The sequence below is a fragment of the Muntiacus reevesi genome, chromosome 13 (assembly GCF_963930625.1).
Source record: "Muntiacus reevesi chromosome 13, mMunRee1.1, whole genome shotgun sequence".
Lineage (NCBI taxonomy): Eukaryota > Metazoa > Chordata > Mammalia > Artiodactyla > Cervidae > Muntiacus > Muntiacus reevesi.
The window spans coordinates 8,039,360-8,056,678 of NC_089261.1; the positions used below are offsets into that span (position 1 = coordinate 8,039,360).

The 17,319-nt window shown below is 51.1% G+C and overlaps 1 protein-coding gene across 5 annotated transcripts in view; it reads right to left on the reverse strand.

Moving 5' to 3' along the window:
- MYO18B (myosin XVIIIB) overlaps positions 1–17,319 on the reverse strand; it is a 222,152-nt gene that overhangs the window by 148,398 nt on the left and 56,435 nt on the right. For all 5 annotated transcript variants that reach the window (XM_065904351.1, XM_065904348.1, XM_065904350.1 and 2 more), the window contains 5 exons: positions 16,265–16,438; positions 12,263–12,353; positions 10,201–10,393; positions 6,967–7,047; positions 4,738–4,885 (listed from right to left, as the gene is read on the reverse strand). In XM_065904351.1, the coding sequence (XP_065760423.1) occupies positions 4,738–4,885; positions 6,967–7,047; positions 10,201–10,393; positions 12,263–12,353; positions 16,265–16,438 (687 nt within the window). The remainder of the gene's footprint in view (positions 1–4,737; positions 4,886–6,966; positions 7,048–10,200; positions 10,394–12,262; positions 12,354–16,264; positions 16,439–17,319) is intronic.

A 17,319-nucleotide genomic window follows, 5' to 3' on the forward strand; every position in this document is an offset into this window, starting at 1 on the left:
GCCCCAGAGGCAAAAAATAATTTTTTTAATACCAAAATGTCCGAGTTAATATGTCTATCAGTCAGTCCAGGACAAGAATGCCTCCCCTGGGACCTGAGAGCCTTCCCGTGTCTCGTCAGGTCTCACAGAGAGAGGAAAGGGCTGGGAGTCCTGCCCCATCACAGCCTACAGGATACCGCTGCTTCTGGCCTGCTTTCTGTGTCCTTAGCCTAAAACTCAGGATCCAGGAAACATTCCACTTGAGAACTCTGATTCACTCGATTCCGCATCACCAGTGTACTGGAGCAGAGCAGGGGAGGGGTGGGGAGGGGGCAATGGCAGGGGTCCACAGAGCCTTGCACCAGCCCGGGTCCTGGGCAGACAGCAGAGTCCAAGACAGGCACCCTCTGACCTGGGGGGGTGAGGCGGAGAGCACATATAGGGAGGTCGTTGGGCTGATGATGGGCAAACAGCAGAGTCCAAGACAGGTACCCTCTGACCTAGGGGGCGGGGGCGGGAGAGCGCGTACAGGGAGGTCGTTGGGCTGATGAGAAGCAAGCCAAGAGAACAGGTCGCCAAACATCCCAGAAGGGGCCCTGAAGGAGACGAGGAGGGCGTCAGGAAGGAACAGTGTGGCTACAGAGAGCACAGGGGTCAGGGAGGCCTCTGCAGAGGAGGGCCCAGCAGGGAGCCAAAGGAAGAGGACTTACAAACGCTTCTGGGCGCACCCGAGCCCCTCTGTCCTCACCCCAGGCCCGGGAGTGTCACCATCTTACAGGCGAGGAAGGAGGTGACTTCCTACAACGCACACACATTGCATCTAACTAGTGGAGCACGGGTCCAACCCAGGACGCTCGGGTCCAATGCCTGGGTGGGCTTCTAACAGCTCTGTCTCCTGGCTTCCTGTGGATCTGGGTGAGTTTCCTCGTCTACAGTCTGCAAGGAAGAAAATAATCATTCCAGAACCCTGGAGACATATCCTGAAGACAGGGCCTACAGGGCCCTGGTCAGTCATTGGGCCTCTCCTAGGTCCCAGGTACTCCCCAGAGGTGGGGTGTGGTGGTGTCCACATTGCCCGGCTCAGACTAAGGGCCCCACAAATAGCGGTTCCCACTGCCCTTCCCGATGGCAGAGGCCAGCACCTCAGAAAACAGAGGTGACCTTCCAGAACAGAGAGGATCATGGGCAGCATCACTCCAAGCACTATGACCCCCACCTCCAGGGTGAGGGCAGTCCAGGGTCGTGTACATATATACAAGCACACAAAATTATATTACATGACTGTGTCAGTAGAAAGAAGGATTGACATTAATAATACATGAGTATATTATATTGATTTGCTACAGCTGCCATAACAAAGCATTACAGACTGTGTGGCTGGAAGCCCAAGGTCAAGGTGTTAGCAGGGTTGGTTTCACTGAGGCCTCTCTCCTTGGCTTGCAGATGGATGCCTTTTCCCTGTGTCTTTCTTTGTGCATGTCTGTATCCTAATCTCTCCTCCGAAGGACCAGTCATATTAAATTAGGACCCACCACAGTGACCTCCTGAGAAATCTGTATGCACGTCAAGAAGCAACAGTCAGAACTGGACATGGGACAACAGACTGATTCCAAATTGGGAAAGGAGTACGTCAAGGCTGTATATTGTCACCCTGCTTATTTAACTTAAATGCAGATTACATCATGCGAAATGCCAGGCTGGATGAAGCACAAGCTGGAATCAAGATTACCAGGAGAAATATCAGTAACCTCAGATACACAGATGACACCACCCTTATGGCAGAAAGTAAAGAAGAACTAAAGAGCCTCTTGATGAAAGTGAAAGAGAAAAGTGAAAAAGTGGCTTAAACCTCAACATTCAGAAAACTAAGATCATGGCATCCGGTCCCATCACTCATGGGAAATAGATGGGGAAACAGTGGAAACAGTGAGAGACTTCATATTTTTGGGCTCCAAAATCACTGCAGATGGTGATTGCAGCCATGAAATTAAAAGATACTTACTCCTTGGAAGAAAAGCTATGACCAACCTAGACAGCATATTAAAAAGCAGAGACATTACTTTACCAACAAAGATCCGTCTAGTGAAAGCTATGGTTTTTCCAGTAGTCATGCAGGGGATGTGAAAGTTGGACTATAAAGAAAGCTGAGCGCCAAAGAATTGATGCTTTTGAACTGTGGTGTTGGAGAAGACTCTTGAGAGTCCCTTGGACTGCAAGGAGATCCAACCAGTCCATCCTAAAGGAGATCAGTCCTGAGTGTTCATTGGAAGGACTGATGCTGAAGCTGAAACTCCAATACTCTGGTCACCTGATGCAAAGAACCGACTCATTGGAAAAGACCGTGATGCTAGGAAAGATTGAAGGTGGGAAGAGAAGGGGCCGACAGAGGGTGAGATGGTTGGAAGGCATCACTGACACAATGGACATGAGTTTGAGTAAGCTCTGGGAGTTGGTGATGGACAGGGAAGCCTGGCGTGCTGCAGTCCATGGGGTCGCAAAGAGTCATAGACGACTGAGTGAGTAAACTGAACTGAAGAGTGACATTAGTTAAACTTACTAACCTCTTTAAGGATCCTGTATCTATACAAAGTCCCATTCTCAGGTGCTAGGGGTTAGAAATTCAACATATGAATTTTTGAGGAGGGGGAATACAGTTCATTCCATAACATATATTTAAAACACGTATTTGCCTGCAAGTCCATTTTTTTTCTTCTACTTTTAACAGAAATTAAAAGATTGTCTTGGACCCCTAAGAGTACCGTGGGCCCCAGCCCCTCCTGGACCCAGGCAAGTTGCCGCAGAGCCAAGCTCTCGGGAGCCATGCAGGTGCTAATGTTCTGGGTGTGGTCCCGGGAGAGCGGCTGGAGCCATCAGATGCAGGAGCGCTCTACGTGTGTGCGGGACAGAGGCTCCAGCCCAGCAGCACTGAGCGCTGTTCACGTCTTTCTCCAGCTCCTCCCCAATGTCTCACAAGCCACTCCAGCCAGAAGGTCACCTCAAACACTCCCATCGGAGCTGCACTTCTCTCGGTGGCCAGGGACCTCCACGCAGCCAAGTCAAGGCCATTCTTCAGACACACCTCACTCAAACTTTAAAGGAGCATTTAACTCGGTCGGTCCGTCTCTCCTCCTGAGGCTTCCAGAACACCACACCCTCCCATCTCTCCTCCAATATCCTGGCCACTCCTCCCCAACTACCTGTGCTGGACACAAGCCTTGTCCCTGGAAAATCCCAGGGCCGAATCCCTGCCAACCTTCGTTCCTTTAGTGATCCAAACTAGAACTGTGGTCCTCAATATCTTCTTATAGATTCTGGTTTTTTTCTTTATCATCCATCTCCTCTGCTGGAATGTCAGTCCCTCAGGTGGAGATTTTTGTTTTGTTCACAGATGTATTTCCCAGCCTACATTTCAGGTGCTTCGGAAGTATTTCTTGAAGGCACCAGTGAATGAACAAGCCCACAATCTGATCGCCATGTCAGGGGGGACCTGGAAGACCCCACAGTGCATTTGTCTTCTTACATGCCGGGGGGCGTCCGGGTGGAAGGGGGCTCACTCAAGGCTGAGAGACGGACATGGCTTGTGTTGAATCTGCCTTCTGACATGCACTGTCAGGGTGACCACAACAGGCGCTCTCTACAAGCCTCTCTGGAACGCACTTTCCTCACCCTGGGGGGTGAGAATACTGACTTCTAAATACGGGACAGAATTCGACCAGACACTCTATACAAAACCCTGAGCTCGGCCCCTGCGTGGAGTGCACACAGCGCTCCTCCAGCCCCTGGGAAGACGTGGATGATATTCTTCATTGTATCACAGCCTCGGCCTCATCAGTAACAACTGCAGCACTTGGCAGCTGATGACCAAGCTCTGTAGGTACGCCCCCTCACCCCACCACGGCAGTAGAAATTCTGGAGAGAAGGCAGCTAGGGCGAGTTCCATCTCCATTGTACAAAATGCTGTGAGACTGGCTTGGTGCCCACATTGGTGAAAATATGAATAGATGAACTTGAACCTAAAGCTGATGGATGCCAAACCCCATGGCCTCTGAACTCACTGTTTCAGCTCCAAGCGTCTACTCCCTTGCACTTCTCCTCTCGCCAATCCGGCTCATCAGCCAGTGCTCAGCAACTCCGGAGGCTGCCCACCTTCCTGGGGAGGCGGCTCCTCTCACCTCCCGGCTGCCTTCCTTTTGTGTCTCCACAGTGCCGTCTGGGGAACCCGAATCTGACCGTAGCTCCCACTGCCTAGAATCCCACGTGGCTTCTCAGTGCTCTTGGGTTAAAACTGACGCTTTCTGTGAGGCCTGCCAGGGCCGGAGGTCTGAGCCCAGATGACGTCTCCCTGTTTGCCCGGCACCACACGCCTGGCTCTCCATCAGATTTATCTGCAGGCCTCTCCCCTGAGAGAGCCCCTGGCTGCCGGAGAAACGAGGTCCGCCCGACGCCCACCACCGACCCCCAGTCTGCCATCTCAGGTTCAGCAGACACACATGTGCTTGTGGGTCAGCTTGTCGTGTCCCACCCCTGCCTCACCCCCAGTACGGACAGGGGTCCCATCAGGTGGCTCGTCTCCATGTAGATTAGAGCCTGCTCAGAACACGTGATGGATACGTGAATGAATGAGCACACAAATGAATGAAGGCACCCCCAGGCAGGTGCAGAGTCCCCCTAGCGCAGGCCTTCCCAGGGCTTCGAGGAAGACAGACTCCAGCTCCCACGCTGGCCTCGGCAGCCCCACCCCCGGGCTCCCTCCCTCACCTCCAGCTCCAGCTCCTCTCTTCTCAGCAGCGGCACAGAGGCGCCCGAGCACCACGCTGTCCTGGGAGCCCTCCACACGGACCTCCTCGTCCAGGATCCAGAAAAGGCCCCTGGCGTCCTCGGCACCTCCTCCGGCTGGCAGGCGCACCTGGCGGGAGACCCAGGATACACTGCGGAGCCCCGACGCCCTGACAGAGGCCAGGCCTGGGCTTCTCGTCCCACCGAGGGAATCGGGGGTCTGTGGCCCAGGCATCACGACTCAGACGTGCTGGTCTGGACCCACGCTCCCGCTCACCCCTAGACTCTCAGTGGAGAAGCCACAGAACTACCATTCTCTTGGTTACAAAGGTCTGGATTCTGCCTCTGTCTTCATCTCCTGGATGACCCTGGGCAACTTATTGCCGCTCACTGAGCCTCATCTTTCCTTCCGCAAAATGGAGACTGATAACACTGTCCTCCAAGGTGAGGATTTAACCAGAGCGAGCCCTCTGTATACCACACATCTCTGACCCCACACGGGCAGCTGGTCTCCTCATGCACAGCCTAACATGAAAGGATTAATCCCATCCCCATCACTTCCTCTTAGAAGTATTTGTATTTTTTATAGTAAAATCTTGAGAGGAAAAAGGCACCAAGAACATCTAAGAGAAAGTGAACTTGCCTCAACTGACATGAAATTTTAAATCCAGCGCCAGCATCAGAGACCCTCCAGGCAACCCTGCATCTCTGCACGTGGGAAACGGGGTGAGGCCGGGGGCTCTGCAGGACTTATCCAAGGGCCCCGAGTGAGCTAACGCATCTGAGCATGGTGTCAAGTGGTTAAAAGGGAAAATGCGATGTGTATGATGGCCAACAGTCCCAGTGTGCCCAGGGTTAGGGGCTTCCCAGGACATGAGGATTTCAGTGCCAAGGTCAGCAACATCCCTGGTAAAGCAGGACAGTTGCTCACTCTGACACAGGAATATCAGCCCACACCCCACTGAGAGGGGTTCAGCGAGGGGAAGGGACATGTCCAGGGTCACATGGAGAGGCCCAGGGCAGAGGTGGACCGGCCCCTGGGATCCTGAGTCTTCACCTTGGCCTCACTTGCTGGAGCTGAAATCTACATCCAGCCCCTCCCAGCTGTTCCAGCCTCTGCCCAAGAGTCCTGGGGACACCAGGATCTTTTCCTCCTCACACTGTCTGGGTGGTCCCTCAGGCCCGCCCCTCCCAGGGAGGGAGGAAGTGGGACAGGGATGGGGACCCAGCCCGAGAGGCGCCGGGGGCAGCAGAAGCAGCCGTGAAGGGCCGGCAGGGCTCACGGTCGAGAGGGCTTTGCAGGACAAGGTGCAGCCCGCTGCGAGCCAAGAAGCCAGGGAACCAGGAGAAGGTATCCAAGCGCAGGAGAAACGTGACCAGCAGGCCACCTGCCAGGTGTCACCCACCCTGTGGGTGTTTGTCTCAGACGTCACGTGTGTTCAGGACAACCCAGTGGTACTGTCGTTCCCATTCAGATGATGAGAACGCCGAGGTTCAGAGAGGAGAAGTGATGCGCCCAAGGTCACCAAGATCAGATCTGAGCCCGGCAAGTTCCGCGGCCTGAGCCCTTCCTTTTACAGCAGGTTGGAGGGAGTGGGGGGTGGGGCAACGAGGGAGAGCAAATTCCAGAGTGACGGTCACGGACCACTCTGAGAGAGGGCTGAGCAGAGTGGTAGGTCAGGGGTCAGCACAGTGGGTTCTGGGGGGGGGGGGGGGGTGGGAGAGGGAGGCAAAGACTCAGGGATCTCCCAAACTAAAGTTTGTCTGCCTCCAGGGAGCTCAGGGGCCTGGATCCAGCATCACCCCTGTTCTCCATCCCCAGGGGCCCTTGCTGTCCCAGTCTCTGCTGGGCTCAGCATCTTCGCCTGAACACCTGATCTTTCCAGGTGACAGTGTCTGGAGGCCACCAGGTACCAGCCCTGGAGCCCCCCGGCTCCGTCCACAGGCTCCAGGCATGAGTGCGCTCTAAGACGCAGACTCAGACTCTCAACCTGATGGGACTGAAATGCTGGTTGCCCAGGCCACACCCTCAGACCAATCAACACAGAGTCTGGGAGGGGGTCCCCAGGGTCAGTGTTTTGAACAATCCCCGGGTCATTTGAGGTGTGAACAGAGCTGTGATCTAGTAGCTCGAAGACTCCAATCCGCCAGCATTTCGATAAAAAGCCCGAGAGGCATCTGAGAGCCTTGGTTCACAGGGCCCTGTGTTACCTGCGAGGGAGTCTGATCCACCACGGCCACCGTGGACCCCGGGGATGACTCCGGGAGGTCAAACTGCACAGGAACATCTTCCTGGAAAGTCACACAAGTTCAGTGTTAGTTCCTTCTGCGAGTTGAAGGAGAAGAAACTTCTGGAGGAGGTTTAAGAGAAGTGAGGGCTTTAATCATCACACCTTGGCCTCTTTTTATTATTTTTAATCGTGGTAAAATGCACATGGCATAAAATTTAACATTTAAACTACTTATCTATTTGGTGGTGCAGTGTCCTAGTTGTGGCATGTGGGGTCTAGTTTCCCTGTCCTCGCCCCGTGCTGTGCTCAGTCATGTCTGACTCTTTGTGACCACATGGACTGTAGCCTGCCAGGCTCCTCTGTGCATGGGGGTTCTCCAGGCAAGAATACTGGGGTGGGTTACCACGGCATCCTCCAAGGGATCTTCCTGACCCAGGGATCGAACCCAGGTCCTCCACATTGCAGGCGGATTCTTTACCGTCTGAGCCACCAGGGAAGCCCCTAGTCCCTGACCAGGGACCAAACCTGGGCCCCCGCATTGGGAGTGTGGCGCCTTAGCCTCCAGACCCCCAGGAAAGTCTGCATTTAAATCATTTTTTAAGGGCACATTTCATCGGCATAAAGCACATCCACATTTTGTGTAACCTTCACCGCCATCCAGCTCCAAAACTTTTCATCCTGCAAAACTGAAACTCGGCACCCAGTGAACACGGGCTCCCTGTTTCCCTCTCCCCGTTTCTGCCTCTGTAAATGTGGCCAGTCTAAGCATCTCACATGAGCAGAATCTACAGGATTGTCCTTCTGGGACTGACTTCCTGCACTGAGCACAGTGTTCTCAAGGTTCATCCAGTCACCGCATGTGTCAGAATGTCCTTCCTCTTTATAGTTGAATGACAGGCCCTTTTATGAAAACATCACATTTGTTTATCCATTCATTCACTGATGGACACTTGGGTTGCTTCCACCTTTTGGCTATTACGAGTAACGCTGTCATGAACATGGGTATACAAATCTCTCTTCAAGACCTTGCTTGGAATCCTTCAGGGTAGATACTCAGAAGTGGAATTTCTGGATCTAATGGTGGTTCTATTTTTAATTTTCTGAGAAAACACCATACTGTTTTCCACAGCAGCTGCACCATTTTTTATTCCCAGCAGTCCACATGGGTTCCAGCTCCTCTACATCCTCCCCCAGCAGTTCTTACTTTTTGCTTATTTTTCAATCTAGTGGGTGTGAAATGGTATCTCAATGTGGTTTTGATTTGCATTTCCCTAAACTAGTGATGCTGAACATCTTTTCATGTGTTTATTGGCCATTTGCTTTTCTTTTTTGGAGAAATAGCTATTCAATTCCTTTGCCTGTTTAAAAACTTTCTTAATTTATTTATCTTTGGTTGTGCTGGGTCTTCGTTGCTGCATGGACTTTTCTCAGTGGTGGCAAGCAGGGGCTACTCTCTAGTTGTGTGGGCTTCTCACTGCAGTGGCTTCTTCTGTTGCAGAGCATGGGCTCTAGGGTGTGTGGGTTTCAACAGTTGCACCTTCCAGGCCCTAGAGCACAGGCCCAGTAGATGTGGTGCACGGGCTTAGTTGCTCCGAGACACGGGGGATCTTCCCAGACCTGGGGCTGAACCCATGCCTCCTGCATTGGCAGCTGGATTCTTTACCATTTAGCTAACAGAGAAGCCCTTTGCCCATGTTTAATCAGGTTCTATGTTTTTATCCTTTTAGCCTTCGTACGAGAAGAAAGGATACAGGATCCCTAGAGCATCCTAATATTGTCCATCCTGCAGGGTTGTCAGCAATCCTGGTGAGGTTATCAGGAACTGATGACTCGGCGCAGACTCTTCTAATTACTGAGCACCCAATAAGTGCTGGGCTGAGCGCCAGAGAAAGCAAACAGACTCTGGATAATAAACCTGGCAGACAAAAGTAATCAGAAATGTCCAGACCGTGCTATATCCAAAGATGTTCAACACAGTGTTGTTTAGGACAGCATAGATGTGGAAATCTCCCAGGCAAACGCCAGGAGATGGTAAGGGACAGGAAGCTTGGCGTGCTGCAGTCAATGGGCACTCCTGTCTGCAAAGAGTCAGACACGACTTGGCTATTGAACAAATGTGAAAATCACCCAGGGGTCCAAAGGAGAGCTGAGACAGAATCAGACATAACCAGAGACATGCATCCTTTCTAAGAGCTGTGAATGGTGGAGGCAACGTGAACAACATAATGCTATGAGGAAAAAGCAAACAACAGAATTGTATACAGACGGACGTGAAATCTATAGAGAAGACCATGTATGGGAAAATGGCTGGTGTAAGATACTGATAGAGATAATAGTGGTTGCCTCTGGGTGTTAGGGTAAAGGAGATGGTATTTTCTGCTTCTGGACACTTATTCGCACTTGCCAGTTTTTAAATAAAGAACATGTTTTACTTTGATCATAAGAAATAAAGTGAAATATTATGGGGAAAAATATGATGGATGCTACCACATATGGAATGCCTAATACAGATTAGGCATTTTCCAGACCACTTCATCAAATGTTCACAGCAGTGTCTTTAGGAGGTGTGGTAACACCGGGGAGGAAGGAGGGAGTAGATGCCAGGGGCAGCCGGGGTGCTGGCGATACTCTCCTCTCCCCTGGGTGGTGGCTGCGTGAGTGTGCTCAGCTGGACAAATTCAGCGAGCTGTACACTCTGGATTTAGGTACTTGTCTGTGTAAATGTTAGAGTTCAATTTAACGTGTTTTTTTAAACGTAAGTAAAGGCAGGCATGCAGGAACGAGCCTGAACAGGTTTCCTGACTCACACGCAGAGCCTCCTTGGAGGGGTGCTGCATATTCACTTCTGCTGGATGCTCCCATGTTATGATCCAGAGACCGTGCAAACTCACGATTTTCACCCACAGCTGGGCATGAAGGGCCTTCCACGGAGAAGGTGCAACCTAACTGCTGGAGAACGGCTCAGCTTGGGCATGTGGGTGAGGAGGAACTGATCAGCCCAAACAAGGGACAGTTGTGGGTGCGAGGCCTGAGGAGCCCCAAGTTCTGAACTGTGAGAGAACTGTAAGAGGCCGTGGGAGACAAAGGGAGACGGCGGAGGAGCAGAGGCCCTGGCAGCCAGACCTGGAGCTTGGGTTTTAATCAGTGCTGGACCAGACAGCATGAAGCTAAATCCAGGGTGAGCACCAGAAGCTGCAACCCAGCCCAGCCATACCTCCCGGAATCGCTCCAGCGCCGAGACGAAGGTCCGCTGGTAGAAAAGCAGCTGCAGGCGCTCGTGGACGTAATTGTGGCACAGCTCCTCGAAGGTGGCGGCCCGGTCTTTGCCCTGGTGCCGAGGGTTCTGAAAGCCTGGAGAGTCCACCACCATGATGGAGGCCATGGAGAGGTGGTGGGAGGAGAAGGATCTGGGGGGGAAAGGAGAGGGGCCCCAAGAGCACATGGAATCTTAGAGCCCTTCTGGTCCAGGCCCCCCGCTCCCCCATCACAGAGATGGAGAAACCAGGGCAGCATGCTGGGCAGGTCTGCAGACCCAGCAGAACCCACTACTTATGGGTTGTGTGACTTTAGGAAGTTACTTAACCTCTCTGAGCATGGGTTTCCCCCAATGTTAAATGGTGGGAGGGATGAACAAGAAGACCCAGGGGCTGCAAAGGAACAAAAGGAGCTGAAGAGTGGAAAGCGCCTCCCTTGGACACTGCAGGCCGCCAGGACACATGCTCTCTCCACCAGGCCGAGGCTGGAGAAAATACTTGCTTAAGGCTGCACCACAAATTTGCTATCACGTTAGGACTAGAGCCTCCTTTTCTTTCTCAGTGACACGTGGCATCAGAAAAACAACTTTGTTCAGTATCTGCCTTGGTTTACAAAGATCTCTCAAGCTTCACCTCTCTGGATCCTCTTAACAAATCTATGAGGGTGGATGGACAAGGGACTATTCGCATCAAAAACAAAGAGTTAAGAGAGCCTACAGAGTCACATGTGGGTTCCAACCCTCGCTCAGCCACAGAGGGGCTGTGTGTCTCGGCAGAGTTGCCCAACCTCTCTGAATGTCCGCCGAGGAAGGGCTAACGATGGAGACGAGCTCAGAAGGCTGGTGGGAGGGCTGGGTTGATAAGACATCCATGGCTCTGAACGTGGTAAGCGCTCAGTGGTCTCTGCTGTTATTCCCATCAGCATGAGCAGTTATACGCTTTGGAGAGTCCTAAGTTTGAACTCAAGCGCTTCGCTGTTCTTTGCTAAGGTTTTCCATCTGTAAAATGGGGCCTTATACACACCACACAGACACGTGTGAAGATTAAGTGAGTTAATGTTCGAAAAGCCAGATGCCTGCTGGGTGCTCGTAAATGGCAGGACGGGCGAGTGCTGTCATCACCAGTACACCCATTTCCCAGATTCAGGCTCCCAGAACCCCAGAGCCAACCAGGAAGCAGCCACCCGCTTCCTGCAATTCACGGATAAATGCTTCTTCCCCTGAGCACGCACGATCCCCTGGTTTCTAGATAATGTGTCTGTGATCTCAGAGGGTAATTACTCCAGCAGGAAGAGAGGGAGCCGACTCTATGTCCGCAGAGAACCCCAGCTGCGCTGTTGCTACGCACCAGCCTCATCCCTTGAACAGGATGTGGAAGCCTAATTACGCCTCCCGCTTACACGGAGGAGGGGGGGAAGCCCTCATACAAGCTCTGGATCGGCCCCACTGGAGCTGCTGAGATTTCCCAGGGTTCAGAGCGGCACTCCCCATGACAGAGAACACACGCTCCCAGTAGCAGTACCTGCCGATATCTGCAGTGTTTTATGATCACAATTTAGGAAGAGTTGTTCACAGACATTTTTTAATTTATCTTTCATTTTTTATTGATTTCTTATTAAATTTATTTTTATTTATTTATTTCTTAGCTGTACCACGTGGCATGCAGGATCTTAGTTCTCTGACCAAGGACTGAACTCACGCCCTCTGCAACAGAAGCATGGATTCTTAACCACTGGACCACCAGGGGAGTCCCTTATTGACTTCTTTCAATCTTTACAGTGACCCTGGGGAACAGATCTATTGAATATTTCACAGATACACAAGAGGAGGTCAGAGAGGTGAACTGACTTGCCAAAGTCACACAGCCCACGGGTGGCCAAGGTAGAATTAAAGCCAGCACCATCCAGCTCAAAAACCCACTCTCCAGCTCAACAGAACCCCACTCTGCTAAACTCCCGAGGCTTGGGCTCATTCACGTGCTGCAAAGAGACCAACTCTATGCCAGGGCGAAGGCTGCCGTTACCTGTTGATGAGCGAGACCACGGCGGCAAAGACCTCCTGGTACAGGCCGGAGGCCATGCCCTCCACACACTCTACGCCGGTCATCTTGAGCCCTGCAGTGCGGAGGAGAGGAGGGTGGGCACCCCGCGGTCAGGACCTCGCCTGGAGCCAGGGACGGCACTGCTGGCCCTAGAGAACCTTCCACCACACACACACATTGCCCTGCTGCTGAAATTACTCATGCCTTTAGGATCAAGTTCAAGGGTCTTGTCAGGTCCTCCAGGGTCCTGTGTGACCTGACCCTACCTCTCCTCCACTGTGATCTCCTGGTCATCCCTCAGGGCTCAACCCAATGTCACCTCCTCAGGGAAGCCTGCTGTAACCACTGCCACAAACCCATTAGGCCAATTCTCAGGACTATCTTGCCTTTTTAAAAATAAATTCTTTATTTTTATTTTATGGAGGTAGATGGTGATTGCAGCCATGAGATTAAAAGACACTTACTCCTTGGAAGGAAAGTTATGACCAACCTAGACAGCATATTAAAAAGCAGAGACATTACTTTGCCAACAAAGGTCCATCTGGTCAAGGCTATGGTTTTTCCAGTGGTCATGTATGGATGTGAGAGTTGGATGGTGAAGAAAGCTGAGCACTGAAAAATTGATGCTTTTGAACTGTGGTGTTGGAGAAGACTCTTGAGAGTCCCTTGGACGGCAAGGAGATCCAGCCAGTCCATCCTGAAGGAGATCAGTCCTGGGTGTTCATTGGAAGGACTGATGCTGAAGCTGAAACTCCAATACTTTGGCCACCTCATGCGAAGAGTTGACTCACTGGAAAAGAGCCTGATGCTGGGAGGGATTGGGGTCAGGAGTAGAAGGGGACAACAGAGGATGAGATGGCTGGATGGCATCACTGACTTGATGGACATGAGTTTGAGTAAACTCCGGGAGTTGGTGATGAACAGGGAGGCCTGGCGTACTGTGATTCATGAGGTCGCAAAGAGTCAGACACGACTGAGCGGCTGAATTGAACTGAACTGATGCCCTTTTCACTGCTAAAGACACTGAGGGTCAAATGGCACTGAGTTAGGTTAAGTCTCACGGGGCTACTTGGAAAGTAAATGGTGTTTGCAGACTCCCTTATTATTATCATTGTTATTATTATTATTATTGGCTGTTACATGCAGTATGTGGGATCTTAGTTCCTTGACCAAGGATCAAACCCATGCCCCCAGTACTGAAAGTAGAGTCTTTACCCACTGAACCACCAGGGACGTCCTCTTGCTTTTTTGAAAAATTTACTTTTCAAACTGAGATACGATTGACATACCAAAAAATCTGTACATTTTTAATCATACATCCTGATAAGCTTGAAGCATAAATTCATTACATCATCACCATAGAGACAACATAAACATAACCATCACATCTGAAAGTTTCTTTCCTCTGTGTGTGTGTGTGTGTGTGTGTGTGTGGGTATGTGTGTGTGTCTGTGAGACAGGAAGAGAGAGGAACATAAGATTAACAGATTTTTACACACGAATACATTACTGTAAACTACAGGCACTCCGATGCACAGTGGAGATATTCATCTGCTGACCACTTTATTTGCCTGTCCTCTAGGGTTTTTTCATCTTGACTAAATGAAACTATGTACTCTGTGATCAAAATGTCTCATTTCCCCCTCCCTCTACCCCTGTCCCAGAAACCACCATTCTACTCTGTGTCTCTATAAGTTGGACTACTTTAGATTTCTGATTTAAGTAGTATATTATTCAAAAGTAAAAAAAGAAGGACATCCTGCCATTTGCACCAAGACGGATGAACCCGGAGGACGTTGTGCTGAGTGAAGTGAATGAGCCACCGGAGGACACACGGACCCTGGTTTTACGGCACTGGCCACAGCTCATCTTTACTTCCTGGTTATTTTGTCTGTGTCTCCCACCCCGCCCCCCACTGGGAGCGCCCCAAGGATGGGAACTGATTCTGAGTTTGTTGGCTCCGAATTCCAATTTCTGATACACAACAGTTACTCAGCAAATATCTGTTGTTCCCTCTATTTCTAGGGGGAAATTTGGCAGTTTCACAGCAGAAGCCATAACATGTTCATGCTCTTGGACTTAATAACTTTACCCTTAGGATTTTATTGTAACGAAATATGCAGAGAAACAAAGATTTCTAGGTATATACATTCTCCCAATTGTTCATCAAATTGGCAAAAAATAACTTTTTCAAGACAACTCGAATATCCAACAAATAACAAATGGGATAGATAAATTGTAGTCCAACCATATAATAGAATACTTCAAGTCAAGTCTAGAAGAATATTGAATGAGATGGGAAAGTGCCTGCATATAGTGTTAGGAGGAATAAAAAAACTTAGAAAACTATTACAATAGTGGCCTCAATTTTGTATAAACACACACGGGCCCCATTAGCACAGCCAGCCTTGATTAAGGGGCACTGAGCAGAACGGGGTAAGGAGTGGGGCTCACATCTCAAACACTGACCCTTAGGTTTTGGTTCCAGCCATGGAATTAGAAACACAGCTTGCAAATCTGCAGGCCCTAGGGCCTGGAGAAATAGTTTTGCTTGTACATTCCAGGCTGCCCGCTGCAGCCCCAAAGCATTTCCCGTCCCTGCTTTAACTCCACCTGCAACCTGGGTCGTTGCTAGGCAACCCACAGCCTCCCAGCATCTCTCTCAAGCCTGCTGGTCCCCTGCCTGCTTAAAACATCTACCCTTGAGACCTCAGCCTGCGAGGCTGACTCAGCTTCACAAAGCAGTGCATACACGTAACTGTGCTTCTGTGCGTGTATGTGTGTGTGTACACATGTGTGTGCTGTGCGTGTGACAGCACAGCTGTGTGCACACGGCTGTACATGGTACAAGTGTGTGCCTGTACACGTGCACCTGTGTCAGAGAGGAGGTGTAACTATTAGGCAGAGCCCAGCTTACACCAGAGCGCAGAACTGGATGGCAGTGAAGTCTATGACAACAGCCTTCAAGCTGGAGTCCCTGGCAGGTGGAGCAGCCCTGTGGATCCAAGGGGCCTCTAACAGATGGTGCTAAAACCATAGTTCAAAACATTGCTACCCGCTAAGCCCAGACTCTGCAGTCTCCGGAGAGCTCCTCTTGGAGAGTTCTCAGAGATCCCCGGGGCTCCGAGGGGTCCTCTGCCCTCACCTTCTGCAGCTGAAGCATCCGGCCGCCGAGGCTGCAGACCTGGGACTCAGCAGGCCCGCTCGAGCAGGTGCAGTGTAAGTGTGCTCCTGCCTGCCCCACTCCACGTCAGTTCAAAGCACCCCCATTCCTCCAGCTGCTCGGACTCAAGTCCCAGAAGGCGTCCTGGCCCCTTGCTTCTGCCAGGGTTCATGCCAACAGCTCTGACTGTAAACTAGACCTTGAACTGGTCCATCTCCTCCCATCTGGTCCACCCTGTTCTTTGTCCGGCTTCCATCACCTCACCAGGTGACCTGTATCAGTTCCCACCCACTCCTTGCTCTCCATCCAGGCTGAGCTTCCCGCAGAATAAACTAATCATGCCATTCTCCTGCCTGTGCTCCTCCATGGCTTCCCTCAGTCTGAAAAGAAAACCCGATTTATAGACTATTTTGTGAGCCCTCTAACCTTATTTACTGTCCTCAGCTACTGTCCTCCCCTCCAGACCAACCATCCTGGCCTTATTTCTGTTCTGGCAGGTGAGTCTTCCAGCTACAGAGTAGGGGCTCAGTGAAGACCACATCCAGTGGAAATGCCATGGTCCCTTGGCACCATCTTTAAAGCCCCCTCTTGGCAGCACAGGGCTCCCCTCCCAGGTTTCAGCAGCCTCTGACCCTAGGACAGAGCACTGTGCAGGAAGGGGCCAAGACCATTTCCAGGGAAGCAGCTTTGTTTGCACCTAGAAGGTCTACATAAAGTAGACCCTCAATAAATCCTTGACGAATAGTGAAAGGATGCTGGTGTGTCCCCAAAGGGTGGCTCCACAGGGACCCAGTCCACCCAGGGAGGCTGCGATATGCTACCTGAGCTGGCTGCCTCATCCTCCAGGCTCCGCCGGCTCGGCCCAGACGTCACTTGCTCGATGATCTGTCGCAAGTGGTGCTTGAAGGTGGCCGTGTTCAGCTCCTCGTACTCACAGCCCAAGGCCTCTGCTGCGTGGTTGGCCCACTCAAAGCGCATGAACTGCTTCCGGCCCACTGCGCGGGGGACAGAGCAGAGGAGGGCGGTGAGGTCCTGGGCGGGTGATGGGTAGGCGTCCAAGAAAACCTCAGAGAATCTCGCCACCTCCCAGCCTCTGGGCCACCCACCCTCAGCAGGAGCCTGAACAACTGAGGCCTGGGCCTAGCTGATGGCCTCGGACAGGAGCCCGCCTTCCCAAGAGACATGTTTGTCCGACTGCCCTGCCACCTGCATTGTTCACTTTTCCAAAGCGATTAAAAATATCATCCTCTTTATGGGCTATTATAACGCCACTTAACATCAGCAACAAAGCCTATACACCACGGGCAATACTTATATGGTAACGTTAAATGAAAAGGACTAGAAAAACTCATACCGTAGTATGGCATCAATTGTGTAAATCACTCTAAGCTGCTATACAAATAAGGAAAAGGAGATATAGTCAAACATGAACAATCATAGGGTAGGGGGAGTGTGTATATTTCAAACTTTCTGCAGTGGTTCTGTACTAATTTTGTAATCCAGATTTTAAAAATAATTTACTAAGGCAAACCACAGTTCCACTCTTAAAATAATTTTCCCCCATCTCCTATCTTCCTATATCTGTGTTTCTTTGACATAAGAATCACAGCTGCCAACAGAGACTTCTCAATCCATCAGAAAGAGATCATAAGGGTATCACTCTTCAAACAGACATCTTAAAGAACCTGTCTGGTTTAAGAAAAATTTAGAAGTTTGGAAAAAGACTTTATTTGGGGCTTTGACAATATCCACCTGGAGAGGGTTGCCATTTCCTTCTCCAGGGGATCTCCCCCACCCAGGGACTGAACCAAGGCCTCGTGCATCGCAGGCGGATTCTTTACCAACGGCACCACCTTCTTCTTGGGACGACCAAGAA